Source organism: Gasterosteus aculeatus, chromosome 3, assembly GCF_964276395.1.
Source record: "Gasterosteus aculeatus chromosome 3, fGasAcu3.hap1.1, whole genome shotgun sequence".
NCBI classification, from domain to species: Eukaryota; Metazoa; Chordata; class Actinopteri; order Perciformes; family Gasterosteidae; genus Gasterosteus; species Gasterosteus aculeatus.
Genome location: NC_135690.1, coordinates 14,064,074 through 14,082,317, shown reverse-complemented (window position 1 = coordinate 14,082,317; position 18,244 = coordinate 14,064,074). Strand labels below are relative to the sequence as shown.

At 43.8% G+C, this 18,244-nt stretch overlaps 1 protein-coding gene across 4 annotated transcripts; it reads left to right on the top strand.

Annotated features, from left to right (window-relative positions):
- The first annotated feature begins 125 nt into the window (after positions 1 to 125).
- On the top strand, positions 126 to 17,956 carry myom1a (myomesin 1a (skelemin)). 4 transcript variants are annotated; one of them, XM_040172231.2, is made up of 38 exons: positions 126 to 302; positions 1,647 to 1,847; positions 4,346 to 4,486; positions 4,611 to 4,797; positions 4,923 to 5,080; positions 5,305 to 5,397; positions 5,492 to 5,580; positions 5,853 to 5,897; positions 6,259 to 6,420; positions 6,534 to 6,695; positions 7,204 to 7,345; positions 7,429 to 7,628; positions 7,701 to 7,757; positions 8,092 to 8,216; positions 8,417 to 8,600; positions 8,880 to 9,054; positions 9,598 to 9,719; positions 10,587 to 10,783; positions 10,965 to 11,091; positions 11,566 to 11,750; positions 11,899 to 12,013; positions 12,441 to 12,597; positions 12,688 to 12,794; positions 13,067 to 13,111; positions 13,277 to 13,413; positions 13,519 to 13,663; positions 13,906 to 13,965; positions 14,053 to 14,120; positions 14,225 to 14,350; positions 15,006 to 15,089; positions 15,347 to 15,434; positions 15,529 to 15,567; positions 15,730 to 15,835; positions 16,181 to 16,344; positions 16,476 to 16,512; positions 16,762 to 16,784; positions 17,078 to 17,133; positions 17,259 to 17,956. In XM_040172231.2, exons 2-38 carry the CDS (start codon positions 1,696 to 1,698, stop codon positions 17,526 to 17,528), a joined length of 4,530 nt encoding a protein of 1,509 aa, XP_040028165.2. In that variant the 5' UTR covers positions 126 to 302; positions 1,647 to 1,695; the 3' UTR covers positions 17,529 to 17,956. The 4 variants fall into 4 exon arrangements, with proteins under 4 accessions (XP_040028165.2, XP_040028167.2, XP_040028168.2 ...); XM_040172233.2 differs by lacking the exon at positions 15,006 to 15,089; XM_040172234.2 differs by lacking the exon at positions 1,647 to 1,847 and having other exon boundaries at positions 155 to 302.
- Positions 17,957 to 18,244: the final 288 nt, after the last annotated feature.

Genomic DNA, 18,244 nt, shown 5'->3' with positions numbered 1-18,244 from the left:
CCAGACCTCTGATTGCACACACACACACTTGACAGGTCGCAGCGGAGGGCCATGCGAGCCGAGCACCCCTCTGCTGGCCCGTCTCACGGTCTAAATTTAAAGCTGTGCCAGCCTTAAAAGGTCCTGACGGTGTCTTGTGCATTCTGCCGAGTGGCAGCATTATTTTGGTTCAGTGGACTGCCGTCCTGTCCACTGCCCTCACCGTGCTGCTTTCCGCGGATCTGAACTTGCTTTAGCTCCTGTTGGAATAGCACAACCTTTCCCTCATTCTCTCACTAAGGATTTGTGAATTCTTGGTTTTGGTGAGTAATACAAATATTTATTACTTTATTGAAAATGATTTATTAAGTCTCATATTAGGAATTAAAATTCTGAATCAACGAAGGCCGAGGTCTTCTTTCAACGTTATTATTGTTATTATCTGTTTTAATAATGTGAATAAATTCTGATATCTTGTTGTCCTTTACACTAACCAGGTTTTTTTTAATCTTTTACATCCATGCTGTCATTGTAGTTTACACTGCATGTCATTGTAGCGAAATTTCATCCTAAAAGTAAAGCTAATCTTTACCATTAACATTCACTTTACTTTAAATATTTCTATGACTTATAGACTATCTTTTGTTTTTGCAGCCTGTGCCCTCATTGTTTACAGTCCAGTTTACTTATCACAAATCACATACACTGCATTGTAAGAGTTGCTCAAAGTCATGCGTCTATTGTCATAAGCAGAGGATCTCACCTGATTGATTTGACTTGGCGTGAAGACTCGGCCTATGTGGGAGCTGCTCATATTTTCAAGCTGTATAACTTGAGTCGCACATTCCATTCCATTTCATGTCCTTTAGCTGACGCTTTTATCCAAAGCGACTTACAATAACTGCATTTCAACCATAAAGAAACCAAAACTCAGAAGAACCATAGCTGAAAGCAAAGAAAAGCAAAATAATAGATAATTACCTTGTCGTGCTTCCAGAGGTTTCCTCTGAAATTGGACTATTGCTTGTTCCTTAACTGAATATTTTTGGGTCTTGAACCTTTTGTTGACCAAAACAAGCAGTTTAAACTTTGGATTCTAGAAATTGTGGGGGGAAGGCCTTTTTTCTTTACTGTTTACCTACATCCACAAATTAGTGAAGAGGTTTAGTACTTACAAGAGTGTTGAGTACACAGCTCTGGGTCTGTTAGTGTTATAAGATTATTACGTGTATGTTTAGCCTTTTGTTTCAAGCTTTGATTAAAGATATTCTCAACATATTTATTCCTTTTAGATGTCCTCATCAGTTGCTGGATTTCATCACTCCACATGTATTTTTGAATTTCCCCCATAATTCATAATTTCTACAATTCTACCTCTGGAGGTCGTTGTTTCTCACATTTTCATGTAATCCTCAAAGACACAAAACTAACATTTAGACCGCAAAGAGAATCAACGTTTATCAACCTGCCGCTTCTTCGCATTAACACATTAGAAGTAGATTCTAACCAACACTTAAACTGCTCTCTCTCAACAAAAATAATAACTCCATCTTAACAACTTTACCATCGCTTCCCCGTCTTTAATACCTCATCACCATGTCCCGGCTTAAACTAACCCCTCAATACAGACACCAACTTGCAATGATAACAATGAGATTGATTTGCAGAGCTGGTTAAAGTAAAGTCAACCTATAAGTTGGCGGAGAGACCGTCGGGATGTCAGGATCAGTACAAGTGACGCAGCAGCTGCAGCAGCATCAGCTGCAGCATCAGCATCAGCATCAGCAGCATGAGAGCAGCTGTTACCTGAGCTCCAAGTCGTCCGTTAAACAGCACTCGTTCTCCACGTACAAGACCAGCAGCCGTCGGTAAGGGGATGAGAGATCCAAAATACGCACGAGATGGTTGACATTTGAAAAACTAAAAAACAAAATAATAAAAAAAACGGCGCTTAAAGCAACCTGCTGCTTCCGTAGCAGACCTCTTTCAAATATTCAACTCTGTGCTTTGGCATCTGGTGTGAAAGTGTGTTCAGCAGCAGGAGATAAAGTGGGGATGAGTTTGTATGGAGAGCCGATGCTGACTCACTGCTTGTCTTCATCTGCTCACGCAGTTGATGATCAACTTTCAATGCTGCTTTTCTTAGAACACAAGTTTTTCTCCTTGAGGCTGTTGCCCAACGGAAACATTTTAAAGTATTTTCGGGGCAAACATCAACTCAACTCCTGCATCTTGACATGATGAATCAAAGCTCTGTTAATAGCGTTGCTATAAAGCCGAAAGCAAGTCATTTCATGAACTGGCCTAATCATTTAGTATACAGTAATATCATTATGCACTCATATTGTTGCCGGATGTAATCCGGTCAAAGCTTATGAACTGTGAACTTTCCTTTTAAAACTTTCATCAAATCAGTTTTTTTTAAGGGCAATTAGTTTTAGGTAATTCAAATATCAGTGTAGAAGTCTGGGCTGTAGTGTATAATTTAGTCTAAACGTTGGTAACGTTTAAATACTACATCGCAACGTTTAAATACTACGTGGCAATGGTATTATGCTCATATTCAACACAAAGAGTACATACTGTTTATTTACTTTAAGACAATTACAAGCTTTACTATAAGAGAATAATCCAAATCCCAGTGAATACGCAGACACAATGATAAAAAAAATTGTCTATGCTATTGAATTAAATATCTTTGGACTGTCGATTGAACAAATAAGCAATTTGAAGACGTCATCATAGTAAACGCACCAAACATTTTCATTGATTCAGCATATTTTGGAATTAATGGAAGTAGTAATTGTCGGACTAATAAATAATATAAATTTGCAGGAACAAACGTTCAAAACAAAAGAAATAATACTTATCAAACTAGGAATTTCATGTCAGACTTCTTTTGTGACATTCTGTGTTAGAAACAAATGATCAAAGAGAAGTATTGGTTATCAATCACAGCACCGTAGGTTCATTTGTACGGCGGCCCGACATGTAATGTGGTCAGAGTCTCTCTGTCCTTCAGAGCTCAGTGTGCATGTTGGAGCCATGAGGGCGTTCTAAACAGGGGTCAGGAAGGGAATGCCAGCTGTAATGAGTGGCTGCCAGATACATTCATGGACAGCCGAGCTATTTCTGTCGCCGGGACATGAGAGGTTTCCATGAGGCCGACTGCAAAGACACTGCATGGAAGTCACGTCTTCCACAGACGTAGAACAGTTTGTTTCTGTCTTGATTCGGGGGTCAGCATCCATTTACTCAATTTGATGTAGTACACCTTGTTCCCGTTTGAAAGTTTCCTATTATTTAAGTGATACTATTATTTGAGATTGAGACCTACTTCCGGCTTCTCAGACTGCTTATATGTGCAGTAAAACTTTTCTTCACACAATCGACTCAGACTTCCACTCACCTGGTGAGTCAGCGGTATGTGAATAAACGTTTTGACACTGGTTGTGAGAGTCTCCCCGTCTGTCTGCGGCTGCTGTGCCTTCAGCAGTATGGAACAGACTCAATCAGAGGCGCTTGATGCTCCTCAAGGCCCGACGGAAGGACCGGAGCAGACTTGTGAATGAAAGCAGGGCTTTAAAAGTCAACCTTTCTGCCCTGCTGCATAGCCACCTCTTCCGGCTCCGCTCATTAAGCCAGCTGACAATAGAGAGGCCAGAGAGGCGGACGGGTAAATGAGTCATGTGTAATGTGGGTCAGCGTCCTCAGAGGACGGACGGAAATACATCTGCCATTTCGCGGTAACTTTGGAACCTGTCTTTATATAACCGGCAGACTCCAGTGCTGAAGTTAAATGAAAGAGAGGCAGTATGTCAATGTTGTGTATTTTTGTCATTTTTATATCTGTGCATCTTTCCATATGGTATCTTTTACCATTTTTTTTTACATTCAAACTATTTTTTTTTAAACGATCCCTTTGCAATAGAGCCAACATTTCATCTTTGATTAATCAGAGCTAAATCATCCAAACAGATAATAATCAGTAATTCCTATCACATTTTACTTTGTGGCACTTATTTGCTGAGACTGCAAGAGTTTAATTAGTAGTCGTTCATTAGAGGGAATTTTATGCAATCAAAGAATAAAACTAGACACATTTTTGAGTCTGACAAAAAGCTTAAAATGTCACAAAATTGTCCGAGGTGCAAAGCATGGCGGACTTTGGCTATACAGACACTACTAATAGAATGATTAGTTAATGAATGACAATCATAGGATTCATCGGAGTCTAATCAGCCTCATCCTTTAAGACACAATGTGGCTTTCATGTAGAAAACAATACAGCGTGAACCAATTGGAAACAGCTTTTGATGTACGTAACTGTTTGCAGTGCACGTGACTCTTGTCTCTCGCCTCAAAGCCAGAAGACCACTGTGAAGACGGAGAAGCGGCAGGCGGTGGTCAAGCTGAGCCCGCTGCCCGCGAGAGCCAAACGCACCTACCTGGCCATGGACACGGACAAGGAAGTCATCGGCTACGTCATTCCCGTATTCAGAGCCAAGTGAGTGTGCACGTCCTCAAACAAAAAGTAGTCAACGTTGATGAGACACGTTCTCATCGCAGGTATGGACCCCCGGACGCAGTGTGCGACCTGCTCTCACTGGTTGGTGGTGTGTTGGTTTCAGTCACGAGGATGTTCGCGGCCTGATGGAGGCGCGGGAGGAGGAGGTCACGGAGGAGGGCATTCACTATGTGGCCATGAGGAACCTGTTTGTCAGGGAGGCCAGGGAGGCTGTGGACGTTAAAGTGGAGACGAAAACCAGATCAACGCACATCCGGGAGTCCGCCGAACGCATGGAGCTCAGCAAGACGGTAAATCCTTCTCATTTATCTCTCAATTTGGAACAAACAGGTCTAACCAGGAGTCTCGCACGAAGCCCACAGATGCTCGTGTACTTTACATGTATGACCACGTGGCCTCGCTTCTTTCGCTACAGATGGAGGAGTGGGCGGAGTTCCGTAAGAAGATGAACCCAGACAGCCTGACGCACCGTCCGGAGTTCATCGTCAAGCCCCGTGGGCAAACAGTGTGGGAGGGCGGGGCCGTCAGGCTGCACTGCACCGTGGCCGGATGGCCTAAGCCCAGGATCGCCTGGTGAGTCCGCCGGTCCCAAACCCCTCCCCTCGAGTCCCAAGAAAACGAGGCCGATGATGAGAGGCTGATGTGTGCGTCACGGCGAAGTTCCTATCCAAAGCTCTCGGCAGTCGGCCAGATCGATTTTGCCCACCGCCGTGACATGAACCTCCCCCCCACACACACACACACGTTCTGCTGCGATCACACAACGCTGAAACCAACGGGTTTCTTCTGTGTTCAAGGTACAAAAACAACGTCCTCATTGATGCCAAGGCCCACCCGGAGAAGTACGCAATCGAGAGCAGTTTCAACATGCACTCCCTGGAGATCAAGAAGTAGGTCACCGTTGAGCTCACGTGGCACCGAGTCAGTTGCAACCAAATGTCCCCCCAAAAAATGCTAATTTCTCCCCAAACTGAATGTTTTCAGCTGTGATTTCATGGACACTGCTCAGTATCACGCCTCTGCCCTCAACGTGAAAGGCGAAGCTTCTTCCGTGGCCACCATCGTTGTCAAAAGTAGGTGACCGCTATCTCTTTTCTCCGCAGCCGCTCCCGTCTCCTCTGGTTAGAACTCAAAAGTTTATGGTAGACGTTCAAATTGACACCACCGTAATTATTGTCTTGGTCTGGTGAAGATTTTGGATTTTGACTTTTGTTTATTGTTTTGGAACTCCTGAAGCGAATGAAAAATGTGTGCGCAGTGTGTCTCATTTGACTATTGCTAAATGTGTGTCACCTGGTTCTCTAATAACTGATTTATGGTTTATGAACATTACATTTCTCCGCAGGGTTCCAGGAGGGCGAGGAAGCAGGCCCACTCGATCCCAAACCACGTGAGTCCACGAGACTACTTCACTAATCAACATTTTAAAACAATGGAAAAATGTTAAATAGTTACAAACTCCACTCTCCCTTCCTCCCTATTTTAGCTTCATCTTTAGCAAACAAGCTCTAAAAACCCACTGACGTACAAAGTTAGCAACTAGCAGCCGAACACAATATATTATTTGATTTAAGAGTTGGTGGAGACCAAAACAGAGCCAAAAGGAGAGTAAATGTACAAAAACTCAATTGCATGATGATGTCTGCTGGATGTGTAAAGTAATGACACAAAGAAAAAATATGTTTACCAAAAAGTAATTGGGTAGATATTTTAACAGTAGTGTTTTTAATTTCTTTATTTTGGCTCTGCAGATGGTTTCTGCGCTGAGCATGGCGTCACATTCGAAACAACCATTATTGACAAATTCGAAGTGGCCTTTGGCCGTGAAGGTGAAACATTGAGTCTGGGCTGCACCGTCATCATTTACCCCACTGTGAAAAAGTACCAGCCTGAGGTCGTGTGGTCCAGAAACTGTAAGTAGCGACGGAACAATGTAAAATGCATTTCCCCCCCATTTCAATGAGTCCATCCCATTTATCCAATGAGTCCATCCCATTTATCCAGTCGCACTTCTTTTGTGCTCCAGCTGTCCCCCTGAAGCCCTCTAAGTGGGTGCACACCCACTGGTCCGGCCAACGAGCCACCCTCACACTTGTCCACCTCAACAAGGAGGACGAGGGCATGTACACCCTGCGTGTCAACACCAAATCTGGCTTTGACACCTACTCCGCGTATGTGTATGTCAGAGGTAAGGTGGCTGATATATATATATATATATATTTTATAAGCCTTTTTTCGCAGCTTTTGTTTTGTGTTTCATTGAATATTGAAGTAAGTCTGCACTGGTTAATACAGTTTTAAAGCAGCCTATGACAGATCCTCGCACACGCAGGTCTGGTGGGGAACCTTTGAGGGACACAGCATTCTCTATGAGGTGTTTGGTTTCCTCTGGAGGAAAGCTTCTATATTTGTCCGCATTTTCGGGAATGTCGCCCCAGAGAGAGTTTGATCTGAAAACATAATCAGTGGGTTTATGCACAATAATGTTGAATCAAGAGAATCCCCATTGAAGATGCCGAGACATAAACTGTCCTTTCATAGCGCTGCCACACGTTGCTGTACCGTAAAGCCGTAAGTAGGTCAGAAAATGGGAAAATGAGTCTGTGATGGAGATCAGCCTGATTTAGAAACAACACTACTCACAAGTGTGTGTGTGTGTGTGTGTGTGTGTGTGTGTGTGTGTTCTGCTATGGCAGATGCCGATGTGGAGGTGGAGGGCGTTCCCGTGGCCCCCCTGGATGTGCGCTGCCACGACGCCAACAAGGACTACGTGGTGGTGACCTGGAAGCAGCCAGCGGTGGAGGGCAGCAGCTCCATCCTGGGATACTTCATCGACAGGTCGGGTGACCTCCTTACTGGGCCACGCCGCCGCCTCTCCTCCTGGCGTTCACAGATCTGACCCGTAGGTGTTTCCCGCGCAGGTGCGAGGTGGGCACTCACCACTGGGCTCAGTGTAACGACGCCCCGGTGAAGTACGCCCGCTTCCCCGTCACTGGACTGGTGGAGGGGCGCTCTTACGTCTTCAGGGTGCGGGCCACGAACAAGGAAGGAGTCAGCCGCCCGTCCCGCGTCTCCGACGCCGTGGTTGCCATGGATCCCTCGGACAGGGCCCGCCTCAGAGGTGAGCGACACACACGGAGAGTCCCGTCGTCACACTGAAAGAAGTAGATTTATTTTATCTTTTTTCCAACAGCCGGCCCGTCAGCTCCTTGGACTGGAATGATTAAGTTCACCGAGGAGGATCCCACTGGTACGACAGTTTTAAACTATTATTTTAATTGTGAAAAACTTGTGTTATAATGTCAGATATTTTACTTCCCTGATTTGTCAGCAGTTGAAAGTGATGTGAGCCGAGCATCCAACCACAATAACTTCTCCGTACTGAAATTTCTCAGTAGTATAAAACACAAACTGAAGTATCAAAAGTTGTGTTTTAGAGCAGAGTTCAGGCAGAGTTCTCGTGTGGCTGCGTGTGAGAGAACTTCATATTTTGTCAGTGTGACTCGTTTTTTTAGAATGACAACCAGCCCAAGTGTCTTTAATAACCTTCACCTGCATGAAGAGACTTCCTCTTGACTCCTTAGTGGGAGTTGTCCCCGGAGAGCCTTCTGACGTGGTGGTGACTGAGGCCACCAAGAGCTACGTGGTGCTCGCCTGGAAGCCTCCAGTCCAGAGGGGTCATGAAGGAGTCATGTATTACATTGAGAAGGTGAGTAGTAACTTCTTTAACTCTGAAGCATTTCTCTGAAGCCGATTGCTTGCGTTTGCCCCTTCGAGGCATATATATAGTATTTTCCTGGTTTGCATTGCTGCAGTTCTAGAGCACTGCAGTGATTGATGTGGTGCAAATGTGTTGCTAATGGAGCCTGAGCCAGTGTTATCTGCTGCCTCACTCACATGTTGCCTCAGTGTATCTCAGGGACAGAGACCTGGCAGAGGGTGAACTCTGGCATGCCAGTCAAGTCTCCCCGCTTCGCCCTGTTCGACTTGGCCGAGGGGAAATCCTACAGCTTCCGCGTGCGCTGCTGCAACTCCTCTGGTGTGGGCGAGGCCTCCGTGTCCACAGGAGAGATCACGGTGGGAGATAAACTGGGTAAGTTGGCAAAACCGGCATCTGTATGAGTTTTTTTTACGAGACTGCTGGTTCTTCCTGCATTGGGGTCGATCAAATCACAATCCCTGATTTCTTTTCGCTCACAATTTCCTTTTTTCAAAACATATTTTTTTAAATATTTTGGTTTGTCTTATTTCATTTCATTATTTTTTTATTTATTAACTTTTCTTTTTCAAAATATTTTCTCTTTTTATTTAAAAGTTTACTTTTTGTCTTTCTGAATTTCGTCCCTTTTCTTACAAACCTCTTTCTTAACAGACCTTCCCTCATCCCCCGGCAATCCAGTGGCCACCAGGAACACTGACACCTCAGTGGTGGTCTTCTGGGGGGCCTGTAAGGATGTTAAATACCTGGTTGGATACTACGTTGAATATAGCGAGGTGGGCACCGATGTGTGGATACCTTGTAACAACAAACCCGTCAAGCAGACCAGGTATGTACAGGTTAAGGAAACGGTTGCTTATGGTTGCAGTAAACCAGGAGATTATCTATATTTTACTGTTCCAATTTAATAATAAACAGAGAAATACTGGTTAAATAATATTAATAATAATAATGATATCATAATGATAAATTATTATTACGCCTATTCTATCACTCAAATACTTAATAATGCTAATGCTTAGTAAAATTACTTTTAAATTTTTTTGTAAAACTATAAATGCAATAGATTTGTCTTTTGCAGTTGACTTCATATCAAAACTCCTCACTCTGGACGTTTTCTTTTTTTTTTAGTTTAGTTTAGTTACTAATCATTCGCTCCCCCCCCCCTCTATCTCCTCCGGATTAACTAGTGACTGAAGTTGGTAAAAATATTCAATTCCGTAATAGTTGAAAATAATATTGATGTGTGACCTAATTGCAATTTATTTGAGACAGATATTTTTGTCATTGTCATTTTGACAAGGGTCAGCTTCTATCACCTCTTTCGTACACATAATATCACTCTTTACGCTTTTGTCTGATCTTCTTTCAGGTTTGTGTGCCACGGCCTGACTACGGGGTCAAACTGCGTGTTTCGGGTCAAAGCCGTCAACGCTGCTGGATACAGCCAGAGCTCCTCCAGTTCCGAGGCCGTGGTTGTGAAAGCCGCCATCTGTGAGTTTCCTCTCGACTCGTCTCCATTATTCACTTTGCCTGTAGCAGCCGAGCTGTACTCCCTCCGTCTGCTGCTTCCTCCCAGCTATTTTTAAACATTTATCTGTCCGGGGAGTGATCGCTCAGATTGTGGACACGTATTTACCTCGACGCACTCACGCACAACCTGCAGCTCCCTGCTGAGACCTTCTCAACTCATTTTTGTTCATGAAATCATTTTCACCACTTGTTTCTTTAACCGTTATTCTTATTATTCTTATTACTTTACAGCTATTATTTAAGATTCTCTTCTCTTCAGCTTCCAAAATATCTTTGTTTCCTGTACATCGATTGCATATATATTATGTGTATATTTTCATGAGCCTGCTTCACATACTCACCACTAACAACTTGAGTTTGCTGTTTCTCATTCCTTAATGTATTAGAAATAAGTTTAATAATTTTGAAATATTTTTTGAAATAGTTAATGCTTTACAATGTTTTTGCTGTATACAGGTATTGATTTGTGTTTGGATTTGTTTTTCGCTTGAGTTCTGTTTCACGTTTTGCCAAGGTGAACTAAATCCTTGTGTCCTTAAAGAGCATGAGCCTAATGAGAGACTCGTCTGGCTTTCGGAGAGTTTCGTAGCGTGAAAGTTATCCTGCTTCTGGCGTCGAGTGTAAGTACTTCATCTTGTGTGTCAAGAGCATGTTGCATGCCCAACCGTACACTAATGACAAACTAAGACCTATTCAATATTTGGGTAATGCCAGGCCGTCTGTATGCGATCACGTAGGATTTTTATTTTTCATGAATGGCTGAAAATGATCTGCATTAACACACCTCATCACTTTTTCATTTGTAATGAATACAAACTTTCTTCGCAGCCGTCCCTGGAAGGGCCACCGGTGTGACCGTGCTGGAGGCCGTGAAGGACACCATGATGCTGACCTGGACTGAACCCGCTAGCAAGGGAGGAGCGGATGTCCGAGGATACTTTGTGGACTACAGGACTGTGAAGGGGCACGTTGTTGGAAAATGGCATGAAATGAACCTCAAGGCATTGACTACCACCTCTTATAAAGTAAGTCAGCTTATTAACACCCGTGGATACAATTACATAGTTGTGGCTTTTCAATGAAAGAAGGAAACATAATTGGAACCTTTTTGTTCCATTAACTCCAAATGATTTGATCTACTTATCATTCGTTTTTTGTTTGCAATCAAAAAAACAGGTATTTTAATTATTTCTCCTTATCTTTTAGGCTGAGAACTTGAAGGAGAACGTCTTCTACCAGTTCCAGGTGCGCGCTATGAACATGGCAGGTGTGAGTGAAGCCTCTCTGCCCACCTCAGCTCTGGAGTGCAAGGAGTGGACCATCACTGTGGCAGGTACGACAGACAATACGTCCACGAAAACGTGGGTCAGTACAGATAAGAGAGTAAAACATTATATAATTATTCATTCAGCAGATTGACAGCAGGTCAATTGGGAACTGTTGATGATCAATTGATCTTTCAAGCTATTTTTAGGTAAAGAGGCCAAAGATTTCTGTCTCTAGCTTTTCAATTGTTAGGATGTGATTGTTGATTTCAATCAAGAAAAGAATTGTCTGAGAATTAATATTGACAAAGATTGTTAGTTTTAGTAAAACTGGATTAAAAGCGAGCTGGCCCAAATAAACAGAGGCAGGTACTGTACTGGACCCAATGCATGTCAGTGACAGCGATTGCCTATTTATTGTGCAATGCCAAAGCTTATAATATCCTTTGAAAAATAATGTGACCTGTAGGCCATTCCAATAAATACATTTGAATTATAAAAATACAGTCATCATACAACATCATCTCTTTTTATGCTCCAAGGTCCTCCTGTTGGTCTTCACGTGCTGGAGGTCCGGGACACCTCCGCCGTGGTCCTGTGGGAGCGACCCGCCTTCGATGGCCGCACACCTGTCAACGGCTACTACCTGGACATCAAGGAAGCCTCTGCGGGAGAGAAAGGCTGGAAGGCTGCTCACGAAAAGGCCAACAAGACTAAATACATGAAGGTGAGGATGACAAATGGATTGTTTTATTGGATCTTCCTGAAATGCAGTTATTTGCCCTCTGAACGACGTGCGTGGGTTTGGACGAGTTAGAAACCATGAGGACGGCGTTCTTTTAACCGTCCCCTCGACTCCTGTCGTGCCGGTTTAGGTGACGGGGCTGAAGCCGGGTGCGTCCTACGACTTCCGCGTGCGTGCTCAAAACCTGGCTGGAGTCGGAAAGCCATCAGCAGTCTTGGGTCCGATCCTGGTCCAGACTCGGCCCGGTGAGTGTGATTGTTATGTCACCCACGCATTCAGCCGCATGGTGTTCCAGCCAAAAGAAGAGTTAGAAAGTCAAAATGATGACTTAAGATATGCGCATGCACAGGCTCCTTCCTTGTTTGGCAGATTGACTTTCCAAATCCAGCGACCTTATCTGGTCTCATAACTTTCTTAAGTCATAATTTCAACTTTCCATCTCATAGTTTTGACTTTCTTAAGTCATAATTTCTTTCCATATGTTCCTACGCCACTCTCTGAGAAAAGAAAAGGTCTATTTCTCAACGCTAATAGATGAATTCACTTTTTGTTAAGCTCCAAGCCGACTATTATGTCTAAGATTGTATTGTTTTCCTGCAGTTGTGAGTTCAAGACCACACATCTGTAATGCCAATGATGCACACACACACTCATTTGCTCTCCGTTCCTCAGGCACCAATGAGATTCACGTGGACGTTGACGATGATGGCGTCATCTCGATGATCTTTGAGTGCGCTGAGATGAAGGAGGGCTCTGAGTTTGTTTGGTCCAAGAATTACCAGACCGTGACAGACACCTCTCGCCTGACGCTCGTCACTGAACGGGGAAGGTGAGCATCCTTTAGGTGAACAAACACTCTTGTGTGCGAAGGCAACGTTTCTTCTCACACCGCGTCGTCGCCGCTCGTCCTCATCTCCAGGTCCAGAGCTATCTTCAACAGTCCCTCACTGGAGGATCTGGGCACCTTCTCCTGTGTGGTCACCAACACTGACGGCTTCTCCTCCAGCTACACACTCACTGAGGAGGGTGAGTCAGCGCACACCGTTGGCATCTCTGCTCCTGTGGAGTTCACTCTTTGCTAACTGCTAAACGTGTACGGAGGGCTTGAAGGACTGTCTCTGTTTTGCTGTTTCAGCAGCTGCATCAAATTGACCTCTGTTACACCGATGTTGAATATATGTGACGTGTGTTTGTCTGGAAAGTTGCCTCAACTTTTCCAGTGAGTTTCTGTCAAAGTTGTAGTGCTGACTGGTTTCGGCATTCATCCATTTGGTTCCTGTTGTTGTTGTTGTTGACAGATCTCAAGCGTCTTCTGGACATCAGCCATGACCACAAGTTCCCTGGTGAATATCCCATCAAGTCACACAGAAGGCTCATAACATTTGATTTGATTATCTTGTGCAGATAGTGTTTTTATGTGTAGTTGAGGAATGGAATAAGCATCACTGTGATTTTATTTACCAGTCCTGTGCTCATTTTTGATCATTCAAAGATGTGTTTTCTATCAGTTATTCCCTTCAAGAATGAAATGGCCATTGAGCTGCTGGAGAAGGGTCGCGTTCGTTTCTGGACTCAGGTGGAGAAGTGCACTTCGGCCTGCCAAGTGGATTATGTCTTTAACGATGTCATCATTACCGAGGAAGAGGTGGGAGTCATGGCTGCTTCGATGTCTTCCCGTGGGTCCACTAGTTGGAAAATCGTCAACCACAAACTGATCCGTCTGCATTTCTCTATGTGTCTCTGCTCACAGAAATACACAGTGAACTTCGACAAGTCCACCGGCATCATCGAAATGTTCATGGACTCTCTGGAGGTCAGCGATGAGGGAACATTCACCTTTGACCTGGTGGATGGCAAGGCTAAGGGTGCAACCAGCCTGGTGCTCATTGGAGATGGTGAGTCCTCCAATGCAGTTTTTGACTTCCATGTGGACGATTAAATATTTTCCACGATGTCAGTTTTAAGTGTGGCTACGCAGAATGACACCCCAAACAACTGATTACATTTGAAGGCTACAAGCTCAAAGTCTTCCTCTACTTGCTTGTGGTATATTTGCTGCAGTTAAAGTATCTGTCCTTTGAGGGGCAGCAGAAGACCACCTTTCTTTACTGTCATGCATGATTTTCTTGCTACACAGAGTTCAGGGAGCTTCAGAAGAAGTCTGAATTTGAGAGGGCAGAATGGGTCAGGAAACAAGGTAAAAAAATCAAACTTTTCTTTTATACAAGTTAAACACTAATTGCACAAGGATGTTTTGTAATTATTTTCATTTGACCATCTGCAGGTCCTCACTTTGTCGAGTACCTTGACTTCACCGTTACTCCAGAATGTAATGTGCTGTTGAAGTGCAAGGTAAGAAAAGTGGTTTCAAATAGTTGTACCATTAAAGGAGCATCACAAATGGCTGCATTCTAGGCGACGTAGCTCAATCCAATCGCTCTACTTTGCCTCCACAGATAGGAAATGTCAGAGCAGAGACTGAGATCACCTGGTCTAAGGACAACATCGAGATCGCAGAGGATGATGAGGACGCTCAGAAAATCGAGAGAAAGGACGGCGATCTGACCTTTAATATCGGAAAGGTCAGCCCAGCAGACAGAGGCTTTGCATTGTGATGAGCCTTGAGCTTCATGAGTAAAGAGCTGAAAGCGTTGCTTTCCTCATGCAGCTGTGCTTCCATCGTAGATCTAGACTAGATGCTACGCTGCCAACCATCCCTCTCTGACACGCAGTATCAAAAACGATTCAACAATTCAAAAAACATTCACGTTCCCGAGTGCTGCTGGAGTCAGCATGTCGCACCTGGGAGTTAGAGTCGACGTATTGGATGCAACTGACTCGTTTACCTTTAATTTTGATATCATAGACTCATAGTTCATGCATTTGAACATTTATGCATTAGTGTACATACAGTATATGGTTTATCTATGTGATTGAGTCATAAACCTTTCATTTCTAACACTCTATTCCATCCAACTCCTCTGGACAATTTTGCTCAAACATTTCAAAACTGGAAAGCTGTTATTCTTTTTTTATTTTTCTTCCTGGGCTGTCAGTCAGTTTCAGGGCCAATGCAGTTTTATTGGTGTGTCAAGGTACCTGTACATTGAAACCATACAAAACATCACTCATGAGGAGAGGGTTGGTGTCATTGCATGAGCTCAGGAGAGGTGGCCTGTCCATCACCACTCCTGTCACTCGCAGATGCATTAACTGGCTCATCCGTCTAATCCACAGTGGGTAATTAAGCAGGAGAAACCGAAAGGAAAAGAAGGAAAAAAGCCATCTGCAGAGGACGTTCCCCCGCCGCCAAGACCCAAAGTCTGGACATAATCTCTGCAGCCATAAGTTCTATGATTATATATGTGTGTCCTTCACGTCTCACCTTTTCCATGTTCCCCCTTCAATGCCTACAGCATCCTGGGCAGTAGAAAAGCTTGCCTTTTCTGACTACTTCTTCTCTGTCTGGCTGTTTTACCGTCTGTTATCTGTTCCGTGAATTACGTTGTATTTCCCTCCTCTTTGGATATATGCGGCCACCTCAAGTATACTAAAATTGCTTTCACCTCAAACTCTAGATCTCCAAGGCGGATGCAGGCACTTACCAGGTCCTGCTGAGGGACGACAGAGGCAAAGACAAGAGCACCTTCAATTTGACGGACGCAGGTAGAGTCGCTTTCGGGAGTGGAAAAGGGGTGGTGTTAGTCTTGCACAAAGAAAGGTGATTAATTGCCGTTGTCATCCTATTTTGAATCCCCAGGATACCAAGCCGTAATGAACGAGCTGTTCAGGGTTATCGGTGAGTCATTGAACGTCACACTCCAAGCAGCAACGAAGCACCACGCACTAGAAAACACCAGCAAAATGTGCACATTCACACTGTGCTCCTGCTGCATTTATCGATGAGAACCTTATAAATAGTGAATTATATAACACATGACTTGTATTATTTCCCCTCCAGCCAACTCCTCCTGTGATATCAAAGTGATCAGTACTGAACATGGCATCATCCTCTACTCCATGATCACGTATTACAATGAGGAACTGCGCGTCGGGTGGCTCCACAAGTATGTAAAAACCTCCTTCCCTAACATATCTTACATCTTATTCTATCTTTAGTAAACTCTCTCTAAAATTGGTTGGTAGTTTTAAACCAATTTAACGCTTGGTTTTGGTTTTTGGTTTGGTTTTGGTTAATTATTTTCTGGTGGCTAATATTGCACTATAAGAAATTCTTTAAATTGCACTATTTGGACTATAATTGTCTCAGCGTATATTTTTGATGGAATACAATACAAGGACTGCGATTGCTGCTCTCCCGTCTGATTCCTGGGTTTCATGTGTACTCGATACTTGGTGCTAGCGGACCAGCCTTTATCGATCTCTGCGTGTGTTACCCATTTCTCCATTAGAGATGCGAAGATTGCAGCCTCAGAGAGAGTAAAGTCTGGAGTCACAGGAGAGCAGCTTTGGCTTAAGATCAATGAGCCCACTGAGAAGGACAAAGGCAAATACACCATGGACATCTTCGATGGCAAGGACGGTGTAAAGAGAGTCTTTGATCTGACTGGCAAGGGTAAGTGAAACTTTTAAAGTCAAACGAAGGAGCTGCTCGTTGTTGTGCTAAAAAAAGTCCTGTGTACTTTTTTTGCTATTTTGTATGTAACTATTAATAATAACATGCTGTTGCATTTCATCCTGCTGCAGCTTGGGAAGAGGCATTTGAAGAATTCCAAAGGCTCAAGTAAGTAAATAAACTCATGTGATTCAGTCCTCCTGTTGTGTAATTCTGTTTGAAGAGGATGTTTACACAAATAAATACTGACCGTCATCACAAACTTAAAATAGACTCCATGTACCTTGTGAGCTCTCATAATATTGAATGGTGTTCAGAATAAAACATGTTTACAAGCCCACTGATATAACTTAAGGATGCTTCTGAATGTCTGTCTCCTTCCTTCCTTCCGTCCTCCTTCCTTCCTTCCTTCTGCAGGGCGGCAGCAATCGCAGAGAGAAGTAAGTGGTTCTTTTTTTCGGGGTTTCTCCAATGAGACATGGTGTAACATTTCTTTGGATCTCATTCAAGGAGAGATTTAACGCAATACACATCTCAGCCCAAACGTGTTTCAAAAATATCGATGATACATGGATTGGAGTTAAAGTACTTGAGTACGTTTCATGAAGAATGTTCCCCTGCCGGTTGAGTCAGTGTCTGTGGGTATTATGTTGTCAACGGGCAAACGCTCCACAGGTTGACTGATGGTTGACGTTTGCATCTTTTGTTTCGCTCTTGTGTTTTCCGTGTTTAGATCGTGCTCGTGTTGTTGGAGGCCTGCCAGATGTGGTTGCGATCCAAGAGGGCAAGGTAAAGAAACTAGCTATTCAGCGTCCTGTCTCACATTTCTCTTTCTTTTTCCATTAGCTCTGTGGAATCCCCATGTGTGGGACACACCTTTTTTTTTTAAACTCCCTCCTCCTTTTTCCCTTTAGTCGCTGAACCTGACCGGCAACGTCTGGGGCGAGCCGGCACCTGAGGTCAGCTGGACGAAGAACGACAGGGAGCTGGTGTGCGACGAGCGCTACCAGCTCAAGTTCGAGCACGGCAAGTTCGCCAGCATCACGATCGCCGCCGTCACCACGGCTGACTCTGGCAAATACGCCCTGCTGGTCAAGAACAAGTACGGCACGGAGGCCGGCGAGTTCACCGTCAGCGTCTACAACCCGGACGACGAGGAGAACAAGGAGGGGAAGAAAGGCTAAAAAGAGAGAGAGAGAGAGAGAAAGAGAGAGAGTGCAAAGCAGAAGAGATGAACGACTGGGCGATCTCCAAAGCATTTTTACCCCGACACATGCCGGTGCACTGAGCAGTTTAAATAAATGATTAATACAACTGCTTCCTCAAGCCTCTTTCATGTGCTGGGCAAAAGAGCTTTGGGCATTGCTTGTTGTGGAATAAAACCTATGAATGTGCTAGAGAGAAAGGTAACAGATTGCCTAGTAGATGCTTGACTTTCAGCAGTAGATGTAATGTTGAGTCATTCATCTTTGTTTTAGCGACGAAGGCCAGCAAAACCAAACTGTTACGTTAAACTATTGCAGTTACTATTAGATTTGGAAAACCTTTGACCCCTGGAATCGAGTCAAGTTATGCAATGTAAAAAAAATAAAGAGAAAAATGATGTCATGAACTTCTTACCAGCTATTTGCTTTGTATTGTGAGCGATTGGAAAAAGCATGTCAGTGGATATGTCACATGCTTCACTGACTCTTTGTGTCCACTTAAACCGGAATTATTATTTAAATATTACTTAAGTATGTGCGTCCACTTTTTTTTGCAAGCGTCTATATTGGAACTGTGTTTATAAGCGGTTCGGACACAGCCTCTTCATGTTGGACGGGCATTTGTTTGCATGCCTTTCATCACAATTTGGAAGCGTGGGAATTGAAATGTTTTCAGGTGGGAATGTTGTACTTGA

What these genes read in the sequence shown, in the direction of transcription:
- myom1a (XM_040172231.2), top strand. Translation starts at nt 1,696, where the DNA reads ATGTCAGGATCAGTACAAGTGACGCAGCAGCTGCAGCAGCATCAGCTG. An exon ending in GGTCGTGTGGTCCAGAAACT is followed by an intron (nt 6,421 to 6,533) that starts GTAAGTAGCGAC and finishes TTTGTGCTCCAG; the next exon opens with CTGTCCCCCTGAAGCCCTCT. An exon ending in AAACCCGTCAAGCAGACCAG is followed by an intron (nt 9,055 to 9,597) that starts GTATGTACAGGT and finishes ATCTTCTTTCAG; the next exon opens with GTTTGTGTGCCACGGCCTGA.